We start from the raw sequence: 13051 nt of genomic DNA on the forward strand, positions 1-13051 counted from the left end.
ACATCTAAATTGGCATAGGCATCCTTCAGTCTCGAGAGACTATGGTAACATGCTCTGAATCGAGGAGTGTCCTTTCCAGAGCATGAAGCCCTGGGTAAGGTAATATGGAGGATAGGCTGTTACCCAAGCAGCAGATCCCCCCTCTCCACATTGCTGAAATGGTCCAATGGAAAGGCAAGAGCCAATACAACTGGTTCCAGCAATGTCACAGGAGTTGGCAGAACGACAAGAACTGCCTTCGGGACTCCAGCTCCGGATTTTGCCTCGAGGTTAATTCCCAAAGCCTTTTCCATGAGTGGATATAGCCACAAGGCAGTGGAGGTTTGAAATCGGAGTTTTCCTTCTCCTAGATGGACCTTATTTTAAATGTTATTTTCATGAATGTCACCAATTAACTTTAAAGTGTGAAATACTTAACACATCTAAAATTACTGTTGCATCCAAATATGAATGAGCAAAATATATTAACACCACTTTTAATGTTGCATGCTTATGTGCTACTTTGCATGTGCAGCTTGTATACTGCCCACCTCATATACTAGAGGAAAATGAGAACCAAAAATTGCATGCAAATACATTTCTCTATGAATTACCAGTGAGAAGTAGTAAAATAGTGTCAAACTTCCTGTATGGTCCTATTCTAGTTTGTCATATATTTATATGACAAACATGAAACAGTCTCTATATATTTGTTTGTGAAGTTTGCCTTTTAAATCCAGCAAGACAATATGGGGTGTTTGCTATGGTCTTGCTGAAGAAAAGCTCCCTTCACTATTGCTTGAAAAGGTCAGTATTCTGAAGTTCCCCCTCATCCTCCCACATTTGCAAAGAGTGAAAGAGACTTTCTTGGATATGCTGCTGTATTAGTAATAAAATGCAAACAAGCACAAAGCCCAGCCAATTAAACTCCAGAAGGAAAGAGAATCTGTCTGTACTAACAGGTATATAAGGATGAAGGCAGAGGGAAGTTCTGTAAAACAAAGTGAAGGCCTTCTTTGGCTTCTGAATCAAGGTTTTTACTGGACCATTCATGGAGGATCAGATGGCCTGCATCCTCCCTCCTTCCATTTACAGACCCTTTGCCCCATCTGCAAGTAGACCAGAAGAGCTCATGTGAATGGAAGAACTCATGGAAGAATGGAAGAACCCGTTCTGCTAGGTTGGATACAGTCCAGGCAGTCCAAAGCCATGGGAGAGGAAGACAGAGAAAAGAAGGATGCAGCCCTTGGTCCTCCTGACAATGAGCACAGATGGATGCTGTGACATATCCCAGTAGGTCTGGGATATGCCACACAGTTACACTAAGCTGCCACCAACCATTCCCTTTAAGAAGTCACACAGACCAGGGATGGATTTTTCAAACAATAAAGAATAAGGTTTATTTTAAATACACACAGGGAAAAATAAACAATCAGGTGAATAGGATAAAGTAACGTGGCTTATTCTCACTCATACAAGCATACAGTTTGGTTCACCCAGAACCCTTAACTTGAAGCACAGACCCTGAACCTATCAGTTCTGGCTAACCAACAGACACCTGAACCTATCAGGTTGGTACTCTGACACACAGTAGTACCCTGTCTGACACACAGACTCCCACAACAGCTTCTTCTTCCCAGCTGCTGCTTCGTCACATCCCAGTGTCTCTCAGTATCTCCCTCTTCACCACACAGGCATCACATATTTATACAGTACAGCCCCTCCTCCTGATGTCCCGCCTTCCACTCCCCATAGGATGGAACTTTCCCTCCAAACCCATGACAGACAGGTAACATCAGTGCTGTATGTAACACCTCCCCTCTTTATAAGTTGTTTTGTAGGGGGAAAGCTAACGTGCTTTTCACCAAAAAACAACCTGTATAAAATACACAACAACAGTTATACATACAATATCATACTTACTTAAACTTACATTCTAAGTTAACCATAGCAAATAGGCATTTAAACATTTACCATTAACATTACATCAATTTACCTTTATTCATACAAACCAAATTCAAAAAACACAGGTACATTTAACTTTTTGTCATCATTATATACACATAGTCCATGTTCTTTCGCCGTCTTCATTCTTCAGGTCTTCTTGATAAGGCGTCAGCAACACAGTTCACTGACCCTCTGACCACCTTCACTTCAAAGTCATAGTCCTGTAGGTTTAAAGCCCACCTCATAAGTTTGCTATTGTGGGTTCTCATTGTCTTTAACCATTGCAATGGTGAATGGTCAGTACACAGAATAAAATGTCTTCCCCAGATGTAAGGCTTGGCCTTCTGGATCGCGTAGACTATGGCCAAACACTCCTTCTCCACGGTTGCCAAATGTCTCTCACCTTTTTGAAGTTTCCTACTCAGGTAGGACACTGGATGCTGGTCACCATTCTCATCCTCCTGGCACAGAACTGCTCCTACCCCGCTGTTAGACGCATCGGTGTAGATGATGAACTCCCGGTCGAAGTCTGGAGCGCACAGCACAGGATAGTTGATTAACGCCTGCTTCAACCTCTGGAACGCCGCCTCACAGTCGCTGGTCCACGGGATGCGGTCATCAGCCTTCTTCCTCGTCAGATCGGTCAGCGGAGCCGCAATCTCGCTAAACCTCGGGATGAACTTTCTGTAGTAGCCCACCAACCCAAGAAATGATTTGACTTTTTTCTTGGTGTTGGGTCTAGGCCAATCACGAACAGCTTCTATTTTGGCCTCCAGGGGTTTTATCACTCCTCCCCCTACCATGTGACCCAAGTATTTTATTTCTGGGCTACCCAGCTGACACTTGCTGGCCTTTACTGTTAGCCCTGCTGCACTTAACCTCTGCAGCACTAACTCCAGGTGTATCAGGTGATCTTCCCAGGTATCACTGAAGATCCCTATGTCGTCAATGTAGGCCACTGTAAAGTCACTGAGCCCTGCCAAGGTCTGGTCCATCAGCCTTTGGAATGTGGCTGGTGCATTTCTGAGACCAAAGCTCAGGACTCGAAACTCATAGAGACCAAAAGGGCTGCAAAAGGCAGTCTTTTCTTGATCCCTGGGATCAATTCTTAATTGCCAATATCCCTTTACCAGGTCCAATGATGAGATGAACCGACAACCCCCTATGGTTTCAATCAGGTTGTCTAGCCTGGGCATTGGGTAGGCATCAGGAGTGGTTACACGGTTTAATTTCCTGTAATCAACACAAAACCTAATGCTCCCATCAAGCTTGTCCACAAGGACTATCGGAGAGGACCAAGGACTAGAAGAGGGGACGATTATGTTCTCCCTCAGCATCTCGTCCAGCTCCTTCCGCACCTTGTCCCTATAGGGTCCCGTTACTCGGTATGGGGATACTGCCTGCGGGGGTGCATCCCCTGTGTGGATCCGATGCATCACTCCCTTCACTATCCCCGGCTTGTTGGAAAACACCTGTTGATATTTACTAAGCAGCATTTTTAGTTCTTGCGGCTGGTCTTGGGTGAGTGCAGGACTGATCTTTACCTCCTCTGGGTTGTATTTTACTTCCCCTCTACCCTCCCAGAAGGGTAATTCCGCTTCCTCACTCTCAGCTGCTTTTATCGCGAATAAAACCCTCTGTTCCCCTCTGTAGTAGGGTTTTAGGGCATTCACATGAACCACCCTCCTTGCTTGGTTCTCCTCCTGCTCTATTAGGTAGTTCAGGTCTGACATTTTGGAAATGACCCTATATGGTCCTGCCCATTTGAGCTGCAGTTTATTCTCTCTGCAGGGCCTAAGCCAAAGCACTTCCTCCCCTGGGTCAAAGTGCCTCTCTCTAGCTTTGTGGTCATACCATGTTTTCTGTCTGACCTTCTGAGCTTGCAGGTTTTCTGCTGCCAGCTCTAGATTTCTCCTTAGGTCATTCATCAAGGTGTCTATGTAAGTCACAACGTCTTGTGGGTCATCCTTGGTGATCTGCTCCCAATTTTGTTTGATCAAATCAAGGGGCCCTTTCACCCCTAAGTGTGCAGCAGACATGTCAGAGTGACCCCTTTGTAAGATCATGGGGCGATACTTTTCAGGTACCACCAGCTGACTTCTGATCCCATCTCCCCCTTTTGAGATATTCCTTAGGGTTTCTCTATATAAAATCCCCTTTTCCTCCAGAAATCTCACTGGGGTTTCAGGTGTTAGCTGGGCGTCAGTCACCTGTTCAAAACACTTTTTGGAGAGTGGCGTCTGCCTTTTGCTCCTGTCCAAATCTGCTGTCTGTGGTTAAGGTTTCCACCACAGCTTCTGAACTCCCCTCTGCTTCCGTCTCTGGCTCATCATTACCCCCCTGAACTGTCCCTGTGGTGGCTTGTGAGCGTGTAATCACTAGCACCCGTTTCACATGTTCAGCCAGGTCATTTCCCACGAGCACGGCTGCTGGCAGAGTCGATGAAATCGCTAGCCGCCAATCTCCCCTCCAGCCTTGAAAGTTGACAGGTACCTCTGCTACTGGCAGAGAGATTACCTGCCCCTCAATCCCTGCCACCTTCATGCTCTCATTTGGGATTATAAACTCCCTAGGAATAATATCTGGATGGCACAGGGTTACCTGGGAACAAGTGTCCCGCAGCCCCCTATACTGACGGTCAAGTATTCCTACGTCCACCCCTGCTGTCTCAAACAACTGAGAATCCGTTTTCACCAGCAAGCAGCGCTTTACCTCCACAAGAGGACCATTTTCCTCAGCCTGATCAGCAGAGGTAGCTGTTCCAGACTGAGTAGCCATGGTAACAGGCTCCCTCAGTGACACTGAGCCTTGCTCTTTCTGGACACAGAACACAGCTTTTGGCTTGGTCCCACTAGAATTCTGAGGCACCATTCCTTTTAGCTGCTTTAATTTCTCACACTCTGAGATTAGATGACCCTTTCCCTGACAGAAATAACATTTTCTGGTGTATTTTGATTCTCTTTCATCTTGTTTTGGTTTTCCCTCCAAAATCTGAGGTCTTAGTTTCATGTCTGAGGGCTTCCCTTCACCATGGGCCCCTCCCCCTTGCTGGCTTTTCCCTGGTCCCTGAGAGTACTTGCTGTAGGTTTCTTTGGGTTTACCTACAGATTTTCCCTCACCCAAGGGCTTTCTTATTTGGGAAATAAAATCTGCGATCTCTGCGGCTTCTGCCACAGATTTCGGTTTCCTTTCCCTCACCTGGAATTTCAATTCCCCCTGCAGGACTGAATAGAACTGTTCCAGCGCTATCAAATCTTTAAGCTGCTCATAGGTCTCTGTTCCCTCCTGCGATAGCCATTTCTCAAGCAGCCTCACCAATTGGGCCCCCACTTGGGTAAAAGTCTGCTCTGGCTTTTTGGTGAGGGACCTAAATCTTTGTCTCAGCTGCTCTGCATTTATCCCATGTCTGGCAAACACCAGTTTTTTAAACTCTGCAAAATCTTTCATCAGTTCCTCAGGCATCTCGGCATAAACCTCAGCCAGGCTACCACTGATTAAAGACCGCATGATGGTCATCTTCTCAGTTTCCCTCACTGAGAAGTCCACAAACGCTCTTTCCACTAAGGAAAAGAACACCTCAGGACAATCTCCCTTGTGGTACACAGGGAATTTCTTCAGGTCAGCCTTAGACAATTGGCCTCCCTCAGAATCCCTATTGTTATTATTGTTCTGGTTCATCATTTCCAGTTTCCTTAATTCAAACGCCATCCTTTCTTTTTCCAGAGCAATTTTCTCTCTCTCCATTCTTTCTTCCCTCTCCATTCTCTCTCTCTCTCTCTCTAATTCAAACGCCATTTTCTCTCTCTCTAATCTTTCCTCCATTTCCCTCACCCTCAGTTCATGCTGTTGGGCTAGGAGTATTTTTCTAAGTTCTGGGTTCTGCTCTCCTGTGCTGTCACCTTGCACTGAGCCAAATTCATCCTCAGAACCTTGGTCAATCTGGGGGTCTTTCACTTCACTCATTTCTGCTATCTGGCTTCGAGTCAAGGGCATAACCCCCCCTCAGAACAGGCTGCTTTAAAAGTCAAGCCTCAAAATAAAACGACCACTTTTTTCCCTCTTGCCTCAGAACCAGCTCTCCCTAGAGATTGCTGCTGTTCTTCAGCACTAAACTTGCAACAGTATCGAGTCAGAGCCTACCCCCCTCTGCTGGGCCTCTCAGCTGGCAAGCTAGATCACTGTTACTACGCAGTTTTGCCTCAGCTTTTTCCCGCCAAAACTAGGCTACCTCAGAGCACCTTAATCTAAGTCTCCCCAGTTGGCACGTTCTTCTACTAGCGCACCTCCCCGTGAGGTACACCTAGAAGATTACCTACGCGCCTCAGACTGTCCCTGACTAGACCCCCCTTGCTCTGGGCACACTTGCCAAGGCTTTGCTGGACCGCTGGACAACTGGACCAGTCGTATCCCACACGCTGGACACCAATCAATGTGACAAACCCAGACCTACTGGGATCTGCCACACAGTTACACTAAGCTGCCACCAACCATTCCCTTTAAGAAGTCACACAGACCAGGGATGGATTTTTCAAACAATAAAGAATAAGGTTTATTTTAAATACACACAGGGAAAAATAAACAATCAGGTGAATAGGATAAAGTAACGTGGCTTATTCTCACTCATACAAGCATACAGTTTGGTTCACCCAGAACCCTTAACTTGAAGCACAGACCCTGAACCTATCAGTTCTGGCTAACCAACAGACACCTGAACCTATCAGGTTGGTACTCTGACACACAGTAGTACCCTGTCTGACACACAGACTCCCACAACAGCTTCTTCTTCCCAGCTGCTGCTTCGTCACATCCCAGTGTCTCTCAGTATCTCCCTCTTCACCACACAGGCATCACATATTTATACAGTACAGCCCCTCCTCCTGATGTCCCGCCTTCCACTCCCCATAGGATGGAACTTTCCCTCCAAACCCATGACAGACAGGTAACATCAGTGCTGTATGTAACAGATGCCAAAGTTTTAAAGACACCCCACACAATTAAATCAAACCTTCTCCTCCAGCACTGTTTGTTCTCTCCCCACCTAGGGAAGAAATCACAACTCCCTGAGACTTCAGTTTGCACTGAAGTTTGCATTCATGATTTATCCTGAGGAGGAAAAGTGCTGTGTACAAAATAGGCGTATCTTGCATGATTTGCCCCTGAGAAGTGGGAGCCAAGAACTAAATTTAAGATCAACAGTAGAGGCTCTTCTCCAAGTATCCTGGGCAGTAGCTTCACAGTGGTGGCATTTCCACTTTACAATTCTTTCCATGTGGTGCCAGAATTCCAATTGTTTCATCAAAACCTCTTAGGTTACCAAATGACAGATCTGGTCTGTTTTAAAGTTCCTGTTACTTGTCTCTTTTTTTTGGAAAGGATTGACAAAAACTTGTTCAAATTAGATTTTATTGCTTTAACACTGTTCTGGGATTGGAAAGAATGAAGGGCAGTCTTAAAATGTTTTAACAAACAAACAAAGCTAGCACCTACTCTTGTCTTCATTCACTTCCTCCTGGATTTATCTATGACACTAGCCAGAATCATGTGGTGATTCCGGAACTCTTCTGAAGCTTCCCAAGCCTCAAAAGAGTCCCAGAAAGTGGCAATTTTGCCCACGCTGGCCCCGTGGGGTGGGGTGGGGTGAGCCTCCCAAGGGTCCTGGAAGGCAGACTTGGACCCTTGGGAGGCTCCCCCCTGCGGGGCCAGAGGGAGCGAAATCACCACCTTCAGGGGCTCTTCTGAAGCTTCCCAAGCCTCAAAAGAGTCCCAGAAAGTGGTGATTTTGCCCCTGCTGGCCCCGTGGGGGTAGATGGGGGAGCCTCCCAAGGGTTCTGGAAGGCAGACTCGGACCCTTGGGAGACTCCCCCTACGCCCCCACAGGGCCAGTGGCAACAAAATTGCCAGCTTCGCTCCATAAAATGCACAGATTTCCCCCCACTCTTTTTGAGGGGGAGAAAAATACGGTATTTTAATTCATATGTTCTGAATATGAATTAGTCAAACTCTGGATTGTGATCAACCTTTGGTACCATGTTATTATTGGGGCAGATGAAAATTCATATGGTCTGAAGATACACACAAATCTTGAAGAGGTCACTGTGAGAAACAGGTCTACTCACTCTGAGCCACTGTTCTGCTTGGTCCTTACTCTGCAAGCCCAGCACAATGACATCTGCATTCAGTGGGATGATCTTTAGTTTATGTTCCTGCTTCCTCACATTCTTCTCTTTGTGGATGACACTGCAGCCCACCAGATTAACATCCAACTGGGGACTGTGGTCCTTGGAAGTCTTGTAGCACTAGGAAGAGAATCAGTAAAGTACTTAATTAAAAAAAGGTTGTTGACAAACAGAAAGCTCGGAAAAGTCTCTTGTTTTGGACTGCTGCTCCCACAATCTCTGAAATGGGGGGATTTTTTGGGTGGGTTATGGACCAAAAAGCAATTTTGTCAAGGTCTGCTAATATCAAAGTGTCTAAAGAGACATATTTGATTTGATGTCATGGATTATAACTTTTTAAATTCAAAACATGGCAGATGTAGCTGAAGAAGCTGTAAGATCATGGTCCCAGCAATTATGCATCCCCTATCATATATCTCTTCCATATGGATACAGATGTCCAAGCACACATTTTTACATTACCTCTGCACACAAATCTTGAATGTACCAGATGGGAAAAGGGCAGGATGGGAGCTATTTTCCTATTCTGTTACAGACAAAACATATAGGTTCCTTCTTGTATAGGATATGTATCAGTTCCTTTGCACTAGCTGCTGCTTTGCAAAGAATTCTGGTTTCCTATGTTTTTGCTGAACTCTGCTGCTCTACTGTTTTGATGTTGCCTTCATGCATTGCCAGGGCACCTCCTTAGGGCATCTGACTGACCACTGTGGGATGCAGGGTACAGAACCAAATAGTTCAGAAACACAAGAAACACTGGGTCTCCTAAATGTCTCCAAGCCTAGAGATACACCTTGGATTCAGCACAGCTCTTCTGGTGTTGTGTTGTTAACAACTAGAGCTCTGAGGGACTGCTCCCTTTTCCAGGAGGAAAGCAAATTCATTTATGAAGAAAACGCATACATTTCTTTTATTTAGAAAAATATTAGTTTTAACTCTTACCAACAACCTGCTGTCCTTAATCACACACAGCTGCTTGGCCCACTGGCCCAGCCACTTCTTCCGCCAGAGGAAAGCACAAATCCGGGCATCTTTCATGAGTTCAATGGAGGCTTCAGGAGAAGGCCACTGGTGAGGAGCTGACTTGCCTTTACTGCTCTCTTCCTCATCATAGGATTCATAGGAGCTGCTGACTGCTTCATCATCTGCATCCAAAAAAGGGGAAAGACTGGTGTGTTTCTAGGTAAAATTTTCTAGGTAAAAAAGCAATCTTCCTTGTTTTATTAGGCAAACTAGAGTTCATAACAGCATGCAGGGTATGGAAGACAGAGAAGCAAAAGTGGCCTAGAAGCCTGTTTAGTTTTCATATTCAGAGTTGGGCTGACAAAATATGTCATCTTTATTGAACTTTTGTTTCCCACACCACTTCGATCGACATGCACAAACCAAACACAAATGTCAGATTGTATCAGGTGTTACTTTATTTATGTGACAATTACATCTTGCAATTACCTGAATGTATGAAATGTATAGCTTCTAGCCTCTACTGAATGAATTACTTCCTTTTCACAGAAAGAAAAGAAACTAATAAAATGACACACATAATGGCATGTCTGCACCAGTTTGCCTTTAGATGACTGAACACGGAGCACAAGAAGTAAATGCATTTGCATTTCATGACATGTTCTGTCATCAGTTGTTACTGATTCTCATTTATAGCTGGATAAGTGCTTCCCAGTGTCCCTCATATTGGCCATTGTCTGCTCCTCCTCATTTGTGGTCAGGATATTATCCCCCCTCCTTTAAAAAATGATTATATTTCCATTCATCCACATCCAGATGTAAGGCAGCTCCCATAATACTGTGAGATTTGTTTTCAACCTTTGAATTATCTCCCCTACATCACAAGCTACTCCTTCCCTATTGTTTATTTTTGCACAAAATGTTTAATGTCCAGCTATTGGCACAGAGGTGCTGTTGCAATACAGTCAATGTTGTTAGTGAGTTACAGTTACATTAGCTAGTGTCCTCATGAGAACTTCCAGGCCCTGGGGAGACTTGATGTGATGTACTGTGCTACTGGTTATACTCTCTATTTCGCAACAAGTACATGACCCATTGGATACCCTCATAGGATCACTACAAGTATGATTCAAGCAATGCCCCAGAATTCTACCTTAGGGAGGATAGCTTATACAAGGTTACAGCAGCACCTTATTTTGCCCAGAGCAGCCCAGGCATAGAAGGGCGTTTACTCTGGCCCGGCTTAATGCACTACCTTCAGCAGAGCAGGAGGGATGGTGTAAAAAGATCCCCTGGGCAGAATGCCTCAGGCCATGTGGAAAGGAGTAGATAGAAACAACTGAATACGTCCTGTTGTGGTGTATATATTAGAAGGATGTACGTGAAGAACTTGTTTCCCCTTTGATTGGCCAATTTTCCGGTTGTACAGAGCAACAATGTATGCATGTGCTGCTGTCTGACTCCAATCCCATGCTTACACATAATATTGGTAAATTTCTTACTACTGCAATGGGCATTAAAAAAGGACCCTAAAAGTGGATGAGCCTCTGTAATTAAGAGCATGGTTTGCTAGAAATTTTGGAATTGCTTTAGGGGAGATGTTTTGATGCTGTTGTTGTTCACCTCAGAACAGATTATTGCTTTGCATTTGATCCCAAATTTTTGGTATACTTCTGTATATTTATATATTTTATTTGTGGCTGGTCTTTTGACCGTAATAAAGTTTTATCTGTCTGTCTGTCTGTCCGTCTGTCCGTCCTTTCTGAATTGACAGACCATAACAACAGGACCCATTGCACGGTAGCTAGCCCTTCATAGGGAGTAAAGTGCTTCCACCATTTTCCTTGTGCTCTTCATTTCCTCAAAGGGATTGTAAAAAGAAATGAATCCACTATCTTAGAGGAGGAAATCTCCCTGTCTTAATATCATGATAAACCTAAGTAAAAAGACATTTGACAATACAGCTGGTGCAGACATACCTTTAAAAAACAGTAATTCATGCTTCATCCTCTCCACATGCTTCCAAGCTGTCTAAATCCCATGGCCAAGCAACCTGCTCCTATCAGTTCAGCAGCAACAGTGACTGCATTCAGATATAGCATTAAATCACAGTTTAGTGTAAGGGTGGGGAAACCAGTGTTCTCCAGCTATTGTTGGATCCAAGTCACATGCTGCTGGACCACTGGAAACACCAATGATCAGGAAGGATGAGAGCTGCAGGGCACAGTTAATCCCAGTCTATTGGGTCTTCTGAACTGATAGGCTATGCTTTGTGCAAAACAAATTGACTTAAAACTGTATGCCATGCAGGTGGCTTTTTTCAGCAGTTAGTCCATTTGGATAACACCAGGACCACTCATTAAATTAAAAAACAAAAGAAACAGCTTCCAAACTTCTCTTTGAAGCTATGGCTAAAGACAAAGTATGGGTGGGACATGTCAGTCCTAGGATTATTGTGGCTTGTTTACATCATTATAAATGAGGGGTGGATGAAGTGTGGCTCACAAGTCAAATGTGTGCCCCACAAGGTGGCCCCTGACAAAAACACATTTCACCCTAAAACCACATCCCAAAGGCCTTGAGAGTACCATTTGCATTTTAAATATAATTGCATTTCTATGAGCCTGTTTTACTTATTTGAAAGCCTTTTACAGAAACCAGTGACTGACTACGGGAATTGTTTTTACAATGCAAATTGCATTCCCCAGAGGTGGGGGGGGCAGAGCGGAGAGACTGTTGGATCTCCAATTTTGGAGTATTGTTTTTTTTGGTGGGGGGGACATAGAAGGGGATGCAGCTTTCCATGAACTGGAAGAGGGGGGGAATGACTCCCAGATCCTTAGAAGTTGCCAATCTTTGGGTTTGGATTCCACTCCGAATATGACCAGCAGCTGAGAAAGGAGGATCCAAATTAGAGATGGGGACGAATATAAAAACAGATTTTTTTTTTGACAAATATAGCCAATTTGTCATATATTCATCGATCCATATTCATTGAAATTTTAAGTCTTGATGGATACAGATCAATGAATATTTCCGTTTTTATTCATCCCCATACGAATTTTAAAAAGAGCCATCCTATGGCTTTTCCATTCTGCCTACCGGCCCGCTGATCAGCTGATCGGTGGGCCAATAGGCAGCCACCCACTCCCATGGCCTACCCCCACCCCTTTCCTCTCCTTACCTTAGCCTCCCCGCCCCCACCCCCATCAGGCCTCCGCAGCTGTAGAAAGGGAAACTGCAAAGATGGCAGCTGCAGCTTCCCTACCCTAAATGAAGCCACAGCTGCCATCTTTCCAAAGGGCAGCCAGTTTCCTTTCTACAGCTGTGGAGGCCCAATGGAAACCTTGGCAGTAGTGGCGATAATTACGGTAAGGAAGCACTGGCGGAGGTGGGGGGGCTAAGGTAGGGAGAGGAAGGGGTTGGGGTAGGCTGTGGGGGCAGGTGGCTGTGGGGATAAGAGGCTGCCTATCAGCCCATCAATCAGCTGATTGGCAGGCCGGTAGGCAGAATTGAAAAGCCATAGGATGGCTTTTTTCTATGTATGGGGGTGCTGGAAAGGGTGGCAGGGGGTGGGGTGGATGGGGGATGTCAGTCAGTGGGGTGGTGGCAGTGGTGGTGGTGTGGTGGTGGTGGTAATGGGGGGTGGGGGATTTGGCGTGTACTTTTTTAGTAACTCCCCACAAATCGACAAATAAGTTCATTATTCATTGGTTCAGGGGGCAACTTCATGCTTCAGGACAACTTGCCAAAATGGTGAGTCATCCCCATTGCTACTCCAAATTTTGAAACAGAGATTAAGAGGTATTCTCATATTTTGAAATAGGAAGATATTCAGAATGTTAGTGTATAGGCGGTTGTTAGGTATGGGGTAAAGATATTTATTGAGCTGCTCCCCACCCCTGATGGGAAAGTCTGACAGTGTCAACATGAATGCTAAATTGACAGAAGCCTTCATGAATACATTGACAGAAGAAAGGTAGGGG

At 45.0% G+C, this 13051-nt stretch overlaps 1 protein-coding gene across 4 annotated transcripts in view; it reads right to left on the minus strand.

Moving 5' to 3' along the window:
- Positions 1–13051, minus strand: part of AFAP1L2 (actin filament associated protein 1 like 2) — a 99969-nt gene that overhangs the window by 18508 nt on the left and 68410 nt on the right. For all 4 annotated transcript variants that reach the window (XM_072995521.2, XM_020779925.3, XM_078389568.1 and 1 more), the window contains 2 exons: positions 9045–9247; positions 8043–8222 (listed from right to left, as the gene is read on the minus strand). In XM_072995521.2, coding sequence (XP_072851622.1) covers positions 8043–8222; positions 9045–9247 — 383 coding nt within the window. The remainder of the gene's footprint in view (positions 1–8042; positions 8223–9044; positions 9248–13051) is intronic.

This window comes from Pogona vitticeps, chromosome 3, assembly GCF_051106095.1.
Source record: "Pogona vitticeps strain Pit_001003342236 chromosome 3, PviZW2.1, whole genome shotgun sequence".
Classification (NCBI taxonomy): Eukaryota; Metazoa; Chordata; class Lepidosauria; order Squamata; family Agamidae; genus Pogona; species Pogona vitticeps.